This window comes from Thunnus maccoyii, chromosome 16 (assembly GCF_910596095.1).
Source record: "Thunnus maccoyii chromosome 16, fThuMac1.1, whole genome shotgun sequence".
Taxonomy (NCBI): domain Eukaryota; kingdom Metazoa; phylum Chordata; class Actinopteri; order Scombriformes; family Scombridae; genus Thunnus; species Thunnus maccoyii.
The window spans coordinates 17,845,506-17,861,740 of NC_056548.1; the positions used below are offsets into that span (position 1 = coordinate 17,845,506).

Sequence of the window (16,235 nt, forward strand, 5' to 3'; positions counted from 1 at the left end):
AGCGCAGCTAGCACACCCCCGAGGAGAAGCTAACTTATTAAAATAATGAATTAGCCGACCAGATTACTGCAGCCTGCGGCAAAGGCAATTATCCCCCTCCAAATCCCTGGACAGGGCTCCCTAGCGCCACCATAAAACAAGTGCTCAGAAAGCAGGAGCTCTCCGCTCCACACAAATGAATAGGCTGTTAATTAGGATCTCTCCCGCTGCGGGTAGCCTTCCCACTGCCATAACAGAAACCACTTCCACGGCAGGGAGAGGAGGAGGGGAGAAAGTGATGGGAGGATACTGAATGACTATGTGATTGCAAAAGAGAGTGAAATTTGTAAAGAGTGAGCATGAGTGAGGAAGAGTGAGACTGCGAATAGTTTCAGTAGTATGGAAAAAATGCACAGAATGACAATGCAAGAGCTGGATAGACTGATAGTTACGTAGAGACAGCAGGAAGTGTTGGTGGCCCTAATTGTAAGCTCTGTGTGAGGCCTTCACAGAAACAAACAAGAAGCATTCAATCCCAGCCCAGTGACGTGCTCTCTACTAAACATTTGGCGGCTTTACCGTCTTAAGTCAAGTCCAGTGAAGTGGTGTGGCCTCAGAGTCTTCTTTTAGAAATTAATCCACTGCATTTGATATTTCATTTAAATTCTGGGGCCTAATTATACACTCATAAATTGTTTTTAAATCCCAAACAGTGTACAAGTGTAATGACTAATGAAGATCACCTAGTACAACTAGGGTTCCCATAAAGTTAGGGATTCTCCTGAGGAAGGCGTCATCAGTCCTGGCATGAAGAAACAAGTCGGACACGGATGGAAGTGAAGTAGGCCAATGGCCACCCTGAAAAAGAGCCTGCTGTACTTCATGACATATATACAGCCCCTAATGGTTATAAATACTAAAGTATCACATGGTTGACACCATGAACCAAATCTGACCACCTTCTGCTATCACCTTCCAATTTAACATCAGTAGAAATCACAAAGTTTTGAAGGCTGGACTGACCTTGTCCTGCATAGCTATACTTACACAGAGCAGGGAGATAACTGTCAAAGTGGAAAGTGTGCCAAAGGGATAGCTTCATAACTAACATATATTGTACTTCAGCCACCCATTTAAATTTAGGTGTATTATGCATTTCAGTTACAAAGTAGGTATGAATGAGAAATATAAATGTTAAAGCTCCTTTCACTATGATTACAGATGAACACGTGCAAATACCTCTGGTCTATATTTGAATGTTTCAACCAACTTGTGAAGATACAGTAACCAGATTTTCTTCCAAGCAGCTCCTAGATTATTCACTCTTCATTGGAAGTGACGGTACTGTTGACTCCCAGTGGATTTTATATATTTCCTTGAGGGATATTGCATCCTGTTTTGCATGAAGCTAAATTTGTCTGTTATGGAAATATTATCTTCCATTATAGTCAGGTATTCATTGGGTGTATTTAATTGCTAGATTGCTATATTTACATTACAGTAAAGTAAACTGTATTTCCTTGACACCATTAAGCACTGTATTTACTGTAAGTATATATATAGTAATTTGAAAAATGAAACATTATATATTAATAGTTTGAAAAACATACTCTTTATAGTGTGATTTGCTCCCAAGGGGACGATTATATAGTCACACAGATATGCATGGCACGAAACAAGACATTATGCCAGTGTACTGTATGAATATGCCTGCAAGGCTTGACATGAATGCAATTTCATGTAATTTGAATGCCTTTCATGAGGCAAGGACTCTTTTGAACTGTCTTAAAAAGCTCATCCACCATGGTAGCTGCCAGTGGCCCTGGGTACAGAGGAGTCATGTCGACAGGCCCAATTAATGATGGGGCGTCTGAGAGTGAATGAATGAGGAGCTTTGAGAGGATTCCTCCACCTTAAATCCCCCTGTGCTGCTGCTCCCAGACTGCCTGTGAAGAACAATCAAACGGCAGCAACCCCCTCCTATTTATCACTTTAAGACATTAGCCAGACATGGGCCTGAATATTAACCAGCTCCTTTTCCAGGAGAGTTCCACACCAAAGGCTGCGTGTGGCAACATACATTTTTAATCACAGGGGAAAACGAGGCCTCTCAATCGCTCTCATCTATTACTGTGTGCTTAACTCTGCATTTTTTCTCTGGGGCTCTCAAAACAGAAAACAAGCTATCATCTCTGTTTCTCTTTCCTTGTGGTTTTTGGTTTAATTTTTAAATTATTTGTTTTATCAAAACTGTAATAATCATCATTGTGATTTCATGTTCAGTTTCATTCTGCAGTTCTTGATTGATCCCAATGAGTCCTTATCTCCTAAAAATTGTTTGTAAAGCAGAATCTAACTCTCTCAGTGACTATCTTGACTATGCTGGCAGAGTTCATTTCCCTGGGTTGGCTGTGTCTCGCTGTCTAGGACAACTGGGCTGAGGCACTGGAGCGTGAGCCAGGCTTCCACAGCTTAATTGGAGTCATGTTCTCCAGAGCCTGGAGCTGCTCCTCTCCCTGCACCGGCCTCTCTGGTGCTGGGCCTGTGGTGGGAGCAGGAAGGGTAGGGCACTGGTACCAGGCATGCAGGGAGATGATCTGTTCACCCCATCCTCTCCCACTGGGTCCCCCCACTGTGACACATGGCACCCTGGTGACAAGGTCACTTCACTGTTGTGGCACCACAGGGGGAGCTGGCCTTATTATCAGGAGAGAAGACATTCTTAAGAAGAATCTAAAGGAGAATCTGATCTCAAATCACATTTACTCACTAAAGAAGACAAGGTCTTACATATCCGGGAGCTTTCCTTTTAAGTTTTTCAAGGGTATCAATTTACTGTAGGCTAATGCTTTATATGATATAAAAAGTCAATTATATTTTACATCTTGATAAAAATATTTAAAAAAATATTATGAATGTTGATATTTATATTAAATGTATATGCTTTAACCTGTAGTGCAGGACTTTAACATATAAATGAACATCCGTTACATTCAAGCCCTTGCTAAATGAGTTCCCACAATGCTGATTAAGCCTATCACCACCAGGTAAATCTCTCTGTGTTTTACAGTATATGAAGTTTTTAATCTGTTGTTGGGTTTGACATTACCGTGCTGACGGGATGAATGCATACTGCGCATGCTATATGGGAAAGCATACGCACTAGAGACTTCTGCTGGCCGAGCGGCTAACTTCTGGTTAGCTCTCTGAAAACTTGAATGGCGGATAAAATAATTTAATCATGTAGCTCTTCTAGACTTTCAAAATGTTATCGGACCAAATGGGTCAAATTCTGATAGTGAAACCAGTCATTTTGCAGGGGTTGTGTGACGCTCAACACAGTTTATCAACAGTTTTACAGCTGCAACAGTAGCGACTGTAAAGGCTATTGCTGAGCTTATGACATAAGCACGTCAACAATGTTTTTGTAATTACTCTCACTGCCAGATGGGGGTGACAAGAGTTCTGGACTCCAGCTTTAATTAGAGATTGTATACAGGTAATTGTAAACCATTACAACAATAGCAACTGTACAACAGAATGCAATCCAATAAAATAGCTCTATAGCTAATACTACTTCTGTGTAGTTTGTAATGTTCAGTTGTTGCAGAGACTATCAGAAAGGTGTAGATTCAACTCTATAGCTTTTGAGGCCCTAACTTATGATGAAGTTGTACTGTACCAGAGGTACATTAATGTTTCTCTCACACAGTCTGAAGAAAGTGAAGTTTCACTAAAATAGCATTTGTTGCTAGGGCTACTTTATTACAGAATGTTATTTTGTGCAGATTTTGCTTTTATTGTTCCTCCTCTGTAGTCTCATGTAGTACTTTGGATGGAAAGGAGAGGATAGGTGACTAAGACCAGACCTAAACACGTGACTAAGCTCACAATACACACAGCCCAAGCATGCCTACAAGACTTATTTTTCAAATGCTTCAGTTCTTCCTTCTCTTGCAATATGCATTGTGTAAGGTATGCTCAAATAAGACACATATATCAGAATTTTGAAACAAATTTATGTTGTTACACTGTGTACACTGAGCTGTTATAGTGCTGACATTGTGCACTGAGCATTTTACCATGCTGTACTGAAAACAAAGTCCACTGAATCTGATCATGTGGCCACTAAAGTGAAGTGAAATGATGCGAATATACACATTAAAATGACTAAACAACCCTAAAAATGCACATATCCAGCCTTTTCCCTTTTTTAAGATTAAACAATTATAATTACAAAACCATTTTACAACTCCCAAACATGGCCAAAATGGAAAATACATACTGTTTGTACTGATTATGCATGTGTTGTGTGCTATTCTGAATAATAACATCCTTGATATACGTCTGAAGTGCTCGTGGTGCCCTATAAGGCATTATAAAGCCCAAACTCTCAACTCTCAATCTTCCATAAAAGATGTTTACAAGACAAGTAATGCATCTGATTTGTGGTTTAGAAGTTAAAAGGCTTTTTCAGCAATATTTATTCAACAGTCTATTTTTCATTTGTTCAGGTAACCATTTATTAATCACTGTTTAGTGAGGAAATTACAGAAATCAGTTAAATGAGGTACACCATGCATGGGCTGGCACTGCACTGCCAGCATTTATCAATCTCAATCTCTCTCTCAGTGAAAGAAAGTGAAAACTAAGGAAAGTCATTTTGTGCCCAATGAAAGTTTTCCTTTGGAAATTTTGCCTCCCATTAAGAATCAAATTAAGCACTGGACCAGTGCTTTCTTGAATCCCCACCCCCTTCGAAATACACACACTCTCACACTTCTAATTTGTGATTTATTATGTTCTTGATGTTGTAGGAGCATTGGTTTGGTGCTGAGTGAAAGCTGGTTTATCCGCTCCACTGTGGGTACTGTATGTGTGTGTGTGTGTGTGTTTTTCAGTGCGTATGTGTCACAGAGGGGGGTGAAACAGAGTATGCAGCCATCATTCACTGCTGTGGGTCAGCCCTCACACGTGACAGCAGGTGACCAGTGTCAGACAGGAAAGGTCACAGGCCTGCAGTCTGCGCTCGCTCCCAGTTTACAGAGCTTAAAAAATCCTGCAGACAACCAGGTAAAATTTGACTCTATAAAACAGATTATCTGCCTCTCACAACTTCATGGTGCCATTCTGAGATTTGGATCATATTTGGAGATGTTTGCTGGCTGAAGCAGCTAAATGTGCAAGCTCACTTGGCTGGAAGTCTCTTTGCCTGATGCGTTTTCTCTGTCCTGCTCTCCTCTCTTACTATTTTCACTTCACTGTCCCTTTTTCTCCAGAACTTACACAGCGCATAGCCCTTCTTCCTGGCTCCTCTGTCTGCACGGACCCTGATGATGAAGTCTGGAGGCAGTGTTTTTGAACATCTTTCAGCTCGGCTATTCTCTGTGGGAGTCCTCTGACTTGAAGGTACTACATTATTTGTCTAATGTGTGATGCATATTTGACATTCACCTGTTAGTGTGTGTGTGCATGTATGTTTGTTGGGACCTTATTCTTGTGTTCACATGCCCATTAGTTTAATAGAATAAATGCATTGTTCCTTTTTCATCTCTTTATCACCTAAGGGGTGTTTTTCCTTGATTGCAGTACAATCACAGTAAGCTTTCCCTCATTAGTGGTGAGCATGTTTTAATTTATTTTAGACTGGGAATTTCACACAAACATGCATGCACATGCAAATCTTAGTTTTCCTATTTTACCTACTGAGTGTTTAAAGGTAAAATGTTTGTTGTTTTGGTTTTATTTTTAAGGGAGGATAAAATCTGCCAGATGAAGATTAGCTATGAAGTTTTACGTGGGAAACCTTTGTACTAGCCCCTCCATTGTGGGAAAAGGGCATTGATAGGAAGGCAGATAGAACTGATCAATAAGAAGTGCAGTTTTCTCCCCAGGCCTTCTTTCATATCTCTCTCTTGTTTGTGTTTTGAAGGGGTCGGGGTAGGGTCTGGTAAAGTGGTGGTGTGGGCGGGCTTCTGCCCCTTTATCAATCAGGATTTTAATTACACACGTCTAGGGCGACAGCTAGATTAGAAACCAATCGACGCTATCGGCCACAAAATCTAATTACTGTTTATTGACAGATAAGGGCAGGCCCCCTTCACTTTTCCAAATAAGATAAACCTCCCCCCTCGTACACAATGAAGAGCAGCTCATACTGTCCATGAAAGACTCTATGATAAGTAAACCCCCACCCAGAGAATTCCTCCATGCTTATGGAGAGACGTTGCCTCTATGGACTCCTCTGTTATAGATGACACAGGATCAGTGTGAGCGAGCCATATTACACCTCTCCTTTAAACTGTATTAGTCTTTGTAATAGTAGAAGCATTTTGCTAACACTATAGTGCATGTGTGGTGAGGATTTTTTCTTGTCTCGCATTCAGGGATAATTTTAGAGCTCTAAAACCCTTAACCCCATGTTTCATAAACCTTAGTTCCTCACTTTTTCTCCAATTTACTCATAAATCAACGGGATCTTAATGATGAGTAATGAGTGACCTTTAACCCTGCAGAGCACACACAGGTGAAACATCTGGTCTCCTGTAGACACACATCTCCCCAGAGAACAGTCCATCCTCCTCCTAGATGTCCCCCTCTCTGTGAGCTAGACACTGTCCAACCCCCCCCCACCCCACGACACCGCCACCCTCACCCGTATCAGCCGTTTTACAGCCTCCGTCACTGTGCAATGCACTTTGCCTTTAAAGCCGAGAATCTGCCTCAGGTAAATATGGAGTAAATGATTGGATTATTGTTCTTTCATTTGGCTGTGTAGTAATGGCTGGATTATAAACATTGCAGAGTATAGATTTCCTGTCAGATCCTATGAATCAGACATCCTTATCTCATTTCCAGACTGCCGCTCCACCCAGCGCTGCCATCTCCCAGCCAGGGAGTCTGGGAGAGTATGGGGAAGCCATATACATGCACGTGCACGCACACACACACACATGCACATAGCATATGGACAAAAACAGAAAGAGACAAACAAGCACATAAACACATATGGACAAAAACAGAAACAGACGAACAAGCACACACAATCACACACACGTATGTGGTAGAGGGAGGGAGAGAGATAGAGAGACTGTTGTCACCCAGCACAGCACAGGCACTCCAAAGTCCATTCGAAGATTTCAAAAACCACTTAAGCCCCCTGTCCATATTTGTTAAGCAAGTAAATCTAAGGGCTACAGCGCACTGAATTCAAAGAGAGAGGAGAGACAGCGATGTAGAGAGCATGAGAGAGGGGGAAAGGGAGTAAGATGTCTCCTAAATGAAATTTAGGCTAGGCTGGGATGGAGGGTGGCTGACAGCAGGTGGAGGGAGAGAGGTTTCAGGCCCTCTGATTTGGTTTTAATCACGCAAAGAAAAATGTTTGGGTTTGAATTATGCAGCATTTTTGACCAGGACTGGAGATTGATGCCTGATTCCTCTGATGACTGGACATCATATCAGTGGTTGTGCCTGATATCTTTCATGTTTTTTCTCTCTCTGCCTCTTCACTGAATTTCTTTTCAGTGGATTACCAACACTGTAATTGAGTTAGGGAGCTGTGTGGACCAGCAACTGCTGCACAAGCATGCTTTTTGGTGGAATCCATCAAAACTCTCCACATAACATGTGGAAAGTCAACAAAACAACACATGCTGAACTGGTATTAGCAGAAACACTGAGTTTAGGAAAGGTTGGAAATATGCTACATGTAGGGTTCTTAAAGAAGTGCTTGGACTTGACTTGTGTCAAAAATGTATTTTTAGTGCACATATCATTTAAGCATTAAGCAATCACAGCAAGCTGCAGAGAATACTGTGCTCAAATATTGTAGTCCACAGTGATGGCAGCCAATATCATAATTTGTTTGGGGATTCAGAAAGCACAAGAAACCCCCATGAAGTTACATTTAAAGGGGATAAATGGTTGATTTCAATACTCAAACATATGATTTGTTTTGAGGATCATATTGCATTAACAGACAACTGAGTGTACACCAGCACATAATCTGAGGAATAAAATAATCTGAGGATTATTTTCTCAATTCATCAACCAGATGTTTAGTCTATAAAATCTCAGAAAACAGTGAAACATGTCTGTCAAAATTTTACTGAATCCCAAGGTGACATCCTCAAAAGCCTATTTTGTCCGACCAGTGATCCAAAACCAAAAGATATCCGGTTCAGAATGATATAAAACAAAGAAAGGTATCATTTTATTTGGTGTTTTGGCTTGAAATATTATTTAAATGATTAATCAATCACCAAAATAGTTGCCAGTTATATATTTTTTGATGGACTAATCAATTATTTGAACTACATAAAGAAAAAAAAACAGGAGAAGCTGATTCTACAAATTCTCTTCTCTTTATTAGCAGTGCTTCGGCTCCTGGAAATATCCTGATTACATTACATATAAAGTTTTATATCTCTCGGATTCTACTTTTAGGAGGATTGTTTATGTTAGCTGATAAAAAATTCTTATATTGAGTGATATCCTCCTTTAGTTCACAGTCTAGATAATCTGTCTGTGGGTTGCTGAGAGCTGCTCACTGGTAGTTAATACACCTAACAGAGTGAACTGAACAGGACCGCTGTTGTCATTCCTTAGTGCTGAAGTGCTGTGCCATTACATTTATAGATTTTCTCTTTGATGGGATAATTTGGTCTTTATATCTCTCACAAATGAAGTGATCCTCAGTGCTCCTAGTGCAGCTCAATGTGCAGGTCCCATTTTCAAATACAGTTAATTGCATTCGAAAAGAATCAATGATACTTTCGCGGTGACAATATCATTCTTTTAATGTCACTTAATTTCCTCAGTGAAATGATTACATCAATAGCCTGGAACTCATTTCTATCTTTCAGCATGAATTAATCTATTAAGGACAATAATTACATGTTTGTAATGGATAGGTTTTAGTACTCAGAAGTAAATGCAGTCGAGTCTCCATTGTGTGCCTGGTTGTTGGCACTGTCCTGACTGTCATTCATTCAGTTTATGAATTACACTATCACTGGGGGGGTTGGGGGGGGGGGGGGGGATAAATAAATAAATAAAGGTTACCTCTGCTGCAGCTCCTTGGTGGCCTTGTTGTGAGATAGCCCTCCCTCTAGTGGAGATGATAGAGTTGGTTACTGCTGTCAGCTGGCTTTATGCTCTGGTCCACAGCTGAGGCAGTCAGTCAATGATGGACAATGTAAGATGTGTGGAAGAAAACCTTTCAGAAGACAAGACGGAGCAGAAAATAGATGAACAAATTGTTTTCTTTTTTTAATTACATTTACTACATGAATTAGGTTACAGAAGTTGTAGACTTACTTGTATTGCTGAGATAATGTATTTTTTTAAATTGTGTTTACATATTGATGTTTTCTGGAATATGTGATGTGTTGCCTTGATGTTGAGAATGGACCCCAAAATAGGGCCTGAGGACCACTAGGGTTCATGTGTGGGGGTACTTCATGGTCCACAAACAAGCTGAATTGCACCATTATGAAATTAACACATGCAATTATTATAGTTTATTATTTTAGTAGGTTTTATGAATCTCACCAACAGTAAACTACATATAAAATCACATATTCTAAGAAAAAAAAACCAAGATAGCCCTAAAAATCAAATTAAATGGAGTTTGTTAAGTTTGTGAACGTCTGGGTTACATGATACAGCGACTGTGATCTCTATTGTCCTGTTATTTATTCATCAACAGTGGAAACCGACCGACTGCCATGGTTTTCAGCCTTTGCACGTCTGCTGCTGTCACCTGCCGTTTTCTCAGGTGAAAATGTGCCCACCATCACACCCGCTGTGCTGAGTAGAGGGGCAAAATAATCCAAATCACATACAGCCCCTGACGGAAGACTTCACACAGCTGCACAGACACATGTAAGCAGTCAAAACGGACATGAGCTAACTCACCAGTTGGGCCGCTAATAGGAATTCACGGAGCAGTAAAGCAAAAATAATAACAGTCGAACATTTAAAAAATAAGCTCAATTTTCAGTGTTATTATTTTCTTTTACACTATCAAAAAGGTGGGAGTTAAAGTAAATAAGACGGGCTGGCGGAACGGTTGCATTTTTAACTTGTTTTTTTCCCTCCTAACAGATATTTTTTTTCTCTTGAATCACATTTGACCTCGCTCACCCGGGTCCTGCTGCCGGTGGAGGTGTTTGCTTTAGCCACAGGGCGCGCGCCGGAGGAGGAGTTGATAGTGTGGCTGCGGTGTCCGCGCGCTCAGAAACACAGAGCCACCACTACAACCTGGAGACACCACCACCTCCACAGTGCGCTGTGCCTACCCGGGGATGTGACATGACTTGTCCGAGTCAGGTACACGACACATTAGTAACCTCACTTTATCTTCCAGCTGCACATTCGAGGCACATTATTTTCTTTTTTTATATACGTTGTGTACTTTGTGTATTATGAAGAGATTTTTAAAAATGTAGCCTGTTTTAAATGTAGCTTACCTGTAGCTACTGTAAATTACATCAGTGTGCACGCGGTTGAGCTCTAATTGAGGCATGCACTGTGCACGTGGACCAGTGTTGTAGCCTTTTCCTTTGGGAATTTTGACTGAATTACGCCATCGATTTGACTATTACTGTACGCATGAAAAAGGTTAAATTTAGCGACTTAATAAGGCCTAGCTGCCTGTTTATTGTTAGACAAATTTGGAGGTAAAATTGTTAAATAAACAGCATAAAGTAAAGCTGATTTTTTATGTTAGTTCCTTACAAAAGTGTAGTTTTAAAGATGCTAAGTTAAAGAGGTTTTATTCCCTCTCAGGCCAAACTTGTTTACATCATCAGACTGTACTGACATTTTGTATAAAATTGACTTGTCAATTAGAAGCTTGATTAAAGCAACATTATCTTTATTAAAACATCAGCAAGTGGAGGCTTTATGTTGCTCAACTTCCTTAGTAATAGTTTAACTTGAGCACTGTACACTTTTAGAAACTTCTGTATGAAAAAAAGTTATTATTTTATGACACTATGTATTATTATCAGTGTTTCAAACAAAATAGTGTTCCAGTCATTTTCAGTGACCAGACAGCTTGTTTTCTTGTTTTGATAAGTTAATTAACCATATGTTTTCTTAATTAACCATCTACACATATGTAAACAAACAGACACACACACTGGTGCAAATGTCAAGTGTAGCCTACAGGCAGAATATATGCTTTTGTGATATGTGTGATTCCACAAAAGCAACACAAATCTTAAATTAAAAAAAAAAGTTATAACATCAGCAACAGATTAGATAATCAACATTGTTCTTCTCCTGGTTGTAATACTGCACTAACTTTGTCATGCCACGTGTGATCGAGTGTTTGCCTAGTGCAGCTCTATTCTTTACTTGTATCAGATCCCTTCCTGTCAAATCAGCTGTCACACGGTGTGATTTTTTTCATAACAGAGCTGATAAGAAGCAACGATAGCAGCAGTAGCAGCAGCAGCAGGGATTTCATAGCTCACACTGCGTGACAAAAGTCTGTATAGTGTCAGTCGAAAAGCCTTGGGAGGCCAAAGTGAAATATGCAGAAATGTGATTTATCAAACGGAGGCAGTCATCAGTACACAGGTTAGATACCAGGATAAGAGCGGAGTCTGTCATGAGAGAGTACCACCTCTTGTGAGTCTCTATTGGTTGTAACCAGGTCTCTTGACTTAAACCATGCAGGATCCACTGTTACTACTACTAGACTGTGTGTTGTGTTTGTTTTTGTACAGTGATTTGACTCATAATAAGGGATTTTTTGACAGTTTGGCTGAATTATTCTTCTAGTGTATTTGTTACAGCTTGAATATATTGCAGGAAATTTAAATATGAAATGATGCTACAATTCTAATCACTAATATGATAAAAAAAATTAGTGGGACATTTAGTAGGATTTAATGTTACAATGTACTTTGTGTTTTGTTTGAGCTTTACAGATGTGTGTTATTTTTTCTTCATCCCCATATTTAGTGCAGTGTCTTATTAAAGTCTGAGAACTGTGTTTGATAGTGATTTTACTCCTCTTTAAAGAATTAAAGTGACAGGTGTTTGATTTGGCATCAATCTTAATTGGATTTCATTTATTTAGTCATTTGTTTTTGTCACAAAAAGAGACCAGATGCTGTGTAATCTGTGCCACTGTGGAGGCACTATTGCTGCACATCAATAGGCCTGTGATGATCAATAGGGATTGCGTGATGTTTTTGCATTGATTATAGAAACGTGAGCCGATGAATGGAACTGGATTCCTCTCCGGGGGTTATACTGTTCCTGTTCAGCAGAGAAAACCAGAGAGCAGCAGAGCGACCCAACACACCTTTTTGCATGAATCTGCTGGTACATCTTGACTCCTCCTCACTCACTCTTTATTTTTTTTTACTTTGGCTGAAGTAGCTGAAGACCGTTGTGAGGCACCTTGTGAGTTATTTTGCTCAAGTAGAATTTCAGAGAAGTGGGCAAGCTGCTGTTTCTTTCTGCTTGACTCAGCCAAGTGTCGGCCATTGTCGGACCGCTCATTTCTCCAATAAGATGCCATGGTAAGCTCTGTTCTTATAATGTGGCGATACAGTAACATGGAGACCCTCACTGACTGTGAAATGGTATCTGCATTCTCGGCATTCTTACTGAGCTTGATCAACAGTGAAACACAGGCGGTTCTAAAGCTGGGGTTAGAGAAGACAGAGCTGGATTTTCCGCTGCTTTAGAAGCTGATGGGCTTCCAGAATATGAGTTATGGCTTGAGATCATCTCTCACAGGTGGTGAAAGGCTCACAATGGTCTCTCACATGTAACACCCGCAAATGGAGCTAGCGACACAGCTCAATAAATACATTTACTGTCCTTAGTGGTTTGAAAGCTATTGCTTTTCGAAAGTGAAGTGCTACAGATGCACTCGACTGCTTGGTGTAGCTTCTATAGTGCGGCTTAGGATGGTGTCAGACTTTATTATGTGCTATATAACAGTACAGGTGACATTTTGATATCTTAAAAATGCATATGGTAGATTACAGTAAGTTTTTTCATCATCATTGTAAAGTTTTGAGATGTCAGCTGCTTGGTAAAGTTCTGTGTTGTTGTGTGAAGTAATATTGCTTTGGCTTTGTTTGATATCAGTGCGATGTACATTAATGCATGCATAAAAGGCTTTTCTCTACAAATTCATAAAATGTAAATTACAAAATTTAAAGATAATTTGCTTTTATCAATAAATACATATTGCATTTTCTACAAGTCGATACAGTTAATCAAGCTATTTTAAATTAATTCACAAATGCTAAGTGCATACACTGATACTGACAATCCCATACTTGTATTTATCATCTTCATATATGCTTGAATTTGAGTTTTTTTGGCATCCAAAGTTTTTATTTAATTGAGATGGAAACTTTGACTGTTCTCATAGTTGAATCTCTGTTGTTCATGTGATAGGTTGTTTTGTCTGTGTGCGTGTGAGCCATGTGTGTTGTATCTGTGCATGGCAGTGTGTGTGAGCGAGCGTTTGGATCCCTCCTCCCTGGTGCTCCGCCGGCCCCTCTGTCGCTTTAAGTCCTGCCCCTCGGAGCCAGCCAACAGCAGCTGTTCCATATTCATCAAGCCCTTGAGTCTTAAAGAGCCCTATCCTGCCCATGGAAAGAGTCATTCCTCTCGCTCGCGCTCTCATGCTCTCTCCATCTTAGCGCTCATCCCGCTGCTGCCTGCGCTTCTCTCTCTCTCTCTCTCTCTCTCTCTCTCTCTCACCCCCCTTTACCTCTCTGTCTATCTGTCCCTCCCCCCTTCACTCTGCCTCTCTCACTCTCTCTCTCTCTCTCTCTCTCTGTCATACGCACACACACTCACTTACATACACTCAGACACACATTCTTACTCTCTCTCTCCGACACATACATACATAAACACACTCACACACACACACATACACAACACACATGCTCACACACACGCGCGCGCCCACTCAATCCATCAGAGTCCAACATACCTGTGCAGGCTGGGGGAAGCGGTGCTGGAGGGGCTTTTTCGGCAGTGTTGTCTCTGAGGGTGCTGTGCTATCATTTGGGGAAGAAGCGGGTCTCAATTGTTTTCTCTTTCCTCTTCCTCTCATTCCTGGAATGCTAAAACTGGACTGATGGACATTTCAGAACTTTGTCTTCCAGACCCTCTCAGCTATCATAACCAGTAGGTGCACCTCCTTTCTTTCTTTCCTTCTTTGCACTTTTTCCTTTTAACCCATCTGTCATGATGTAGTTTTATTTCTTCGTTGTTTTTCATTTTTCTCAATTTTTTTTTTATCCTTGTCTGCTCTTTAAACTGTCCCTACTGTTGTTTGTTTGTTTTTTTTTTCCTTTCACAATCATCCTTTCTAGTCTAGTCTAGGCACTGAACTTTTTCCTGTTTTAGCAGTGATGTACTTTTCCTGGCTTCTCTCTTCATCTACCCTCTCATACCTACTCACACTCTTAAACATGCACTTTCTCTTGTTCATTGTTTTAAGGGGTTTTAGATAATGCACGACTTGACAGTATAGAGCAACAGGGCAGGTGGAGCTGTGTATGTGTGTGCATGTGTGTGTAGATTTATTGTGTGAGCACATCATGTATGCCAGTCTTTATAAATTTCATTCAGAGCATGACTGATTGATTTAGCTTGCCCCACTGCAAAGTGCGTATTTTTTTCCTTAAGAATTCGTCGTACCTGGCCAGTTGGGTTAGGAGGTTGTTTGCTGACGTCTTTGTTCTTATATCGGGCCGCCCAGGGAGAATGAGAATAATATTTTAATGAGTTAAGATTAACGTGGAATCCATAGAATTGGAAAGGGATAAATGACACACTGTAATATCTGTAGCCATAGAAAGACGGATGAAAGGACCCTGTAACCTCAGCGAGCTGGCAGGTCTGTCCCAGCCAGCGGCACGCGAGGAAAGCTGCTGTCTCAACAGCTCCTGGCTGCTGGGACAGTCAGGGCTTACAGCTCCTACCTGATAAAACTTTATAAATCCATCCATAACTTACATTTGATGCAAAATAAATAAAAGTAAATAAAAATAAATATTTATTTGTTGTTTTATTTTTAGTAGAAAAAAACAAAACATTGTCGTACAATATTAATGTATATTTACCTCAACACGTCACCGATTATGTGTGAGAAACAGTATCAAAAACATTTCGATAGTGTAAAGCTTTGTTTCAAGTGGGAGATTATTTTTTACATCAGTTGTTAATATTTTAAAAAGATAAGATTTATAGATAGTATTTATGAAAAAGTGATGATTGGTAAAAGACAGATCAGACATTTGAAAACATTTCAGTTCCCTGATACATTCTGACAATTTACATTTTTTGTCTGGAAAATTTGCCCAATTTGTCTGTTCTTGCAGGTTAACTTCTTATGTACTGAACATTATTTATTGGTATCATAATTAAGCAGATTATTCAATTTTTTAAATTTATTACATTTAATAGCAGTACAGTCACTGAAAATCCCTAACAGAAAATAATTCAGTGTAAAGTAGAAGAGCTGAATTCTGTCAGTGTGTGTTGCTTTATTTCACTCATTTCTACACAGATATAATTTACTTTGTGCTTTAATCACTGCAAATTCAAAAAGTTATCATAGCAAACATATTAATATATTAGACATGTGTGATGATGGATTTTACAATTCACTTCTCCCTCAGATACACATTAATAAAAAATGACACAAGCAGCAGTAACTGAGCAGTGACAGAGTGAGTATTTCTGAAACACATCAGGTGTTCAAGTGTATTTATATTTTTCACTGTGCTCTGAATTAAAGTGTTTCCCTAATTTAAAGGCAACACTACTGTTATTAATATTTAGTTTCCCAGCAGTTCCTCACTCTACACCACTGTTTATACATTTAAAATATATGTATATATATGATTATCCTTAAGTTTTAGGAGGCATTGAGCTTTTTCATTTTTAATTATTTACCCTACAAATGCAGTTTCCAACAAATATTAAATCATATTCATTGCAAGGAGAAACATTATTAAACATTAACACATTTGACATTTTCATTTATGTTGCAAATCATTTGTTCATAATGTGTTTTTACTTTCAGTCGATTTTATTTTACTTTTCCCTTTATCTGTCAAAATTCAAAGCAAATGTATTTATTATTTATTTCTACACTACATATTCTAATAGTCACCAGTCAATTTATCAAATGTGAAATAACAGATTCTCAAATTTGTACATGCAAAAACTTTTCAGTAATATAGTGCAATAGATTT

At 39.5% G+C, this 16,235-nt stretch overlaps 1 protein-coding gene and 1 long non-coding RNA gene across 11 annotated transcripts in view; one reads left to right on the top strand and one right to left on the bottom strand.

Annotated features, from left to right (window-relative positions):
• LOC121881503 overlaps positions 1–9,989 on the bottom strand; it is a 56,534-nt gene extending 46,545 nt beyond the window's left edge. For 2 of the 4 annotated variants that reach the window (XR_006091789.1, XR_006091787.1), the window contains exons 1-3: positions 9,898–9,989; positions 9,298–9,789; positions 9,043–9,196 (exon numbers count right to left, since the gene is read on the bottom strand). This is a non-coding gene — a long non-coding RNA (uncharacterized LOC121881503). Of the gene's footprint in view, positions 1–1,655; positions 2,677–9,042; positions 9,197–9,297; positions 9,790–9,897 lie in introns of those variants that run through there. The other 2 variants (XR_006091788.1, XR_006091790.1) reach the window with 2 other exon arrangements.
• Positions 9,990–10,125: 136 nt separating this feature from the next.
• esrrb (estrogen-related receptor beta) overlaps positions 10,126–16,235 on the top strand; it is a 45,000-nt gene continuing 38,890 nt past the window's right edge. Inside the window, exons 1-2 of one of the 7 annotated variants that reach the window (XM_042389324.1) lie at positions 10,126–10,311; positions 12,204–12,321. Coding sequence is in view for 2 of the 7 variants with exons in the window: in XM_042389318.1 (XP_042245252.1) it covers positions 14,108–14,157 (50 nt within the window). In the remaining 5 variants the exon portion in view is untranslated. Of the gene's footprint in view, positions 10,312–12,203; positions 12,322–14,035; positions 14,158–16,235 lie in introns of those variants that run through there. The other 6 variants (XM_042389322.1, XM_042389323.1, XM_042389320.1 and 3 more) reach the window with 6 other exon arrangements.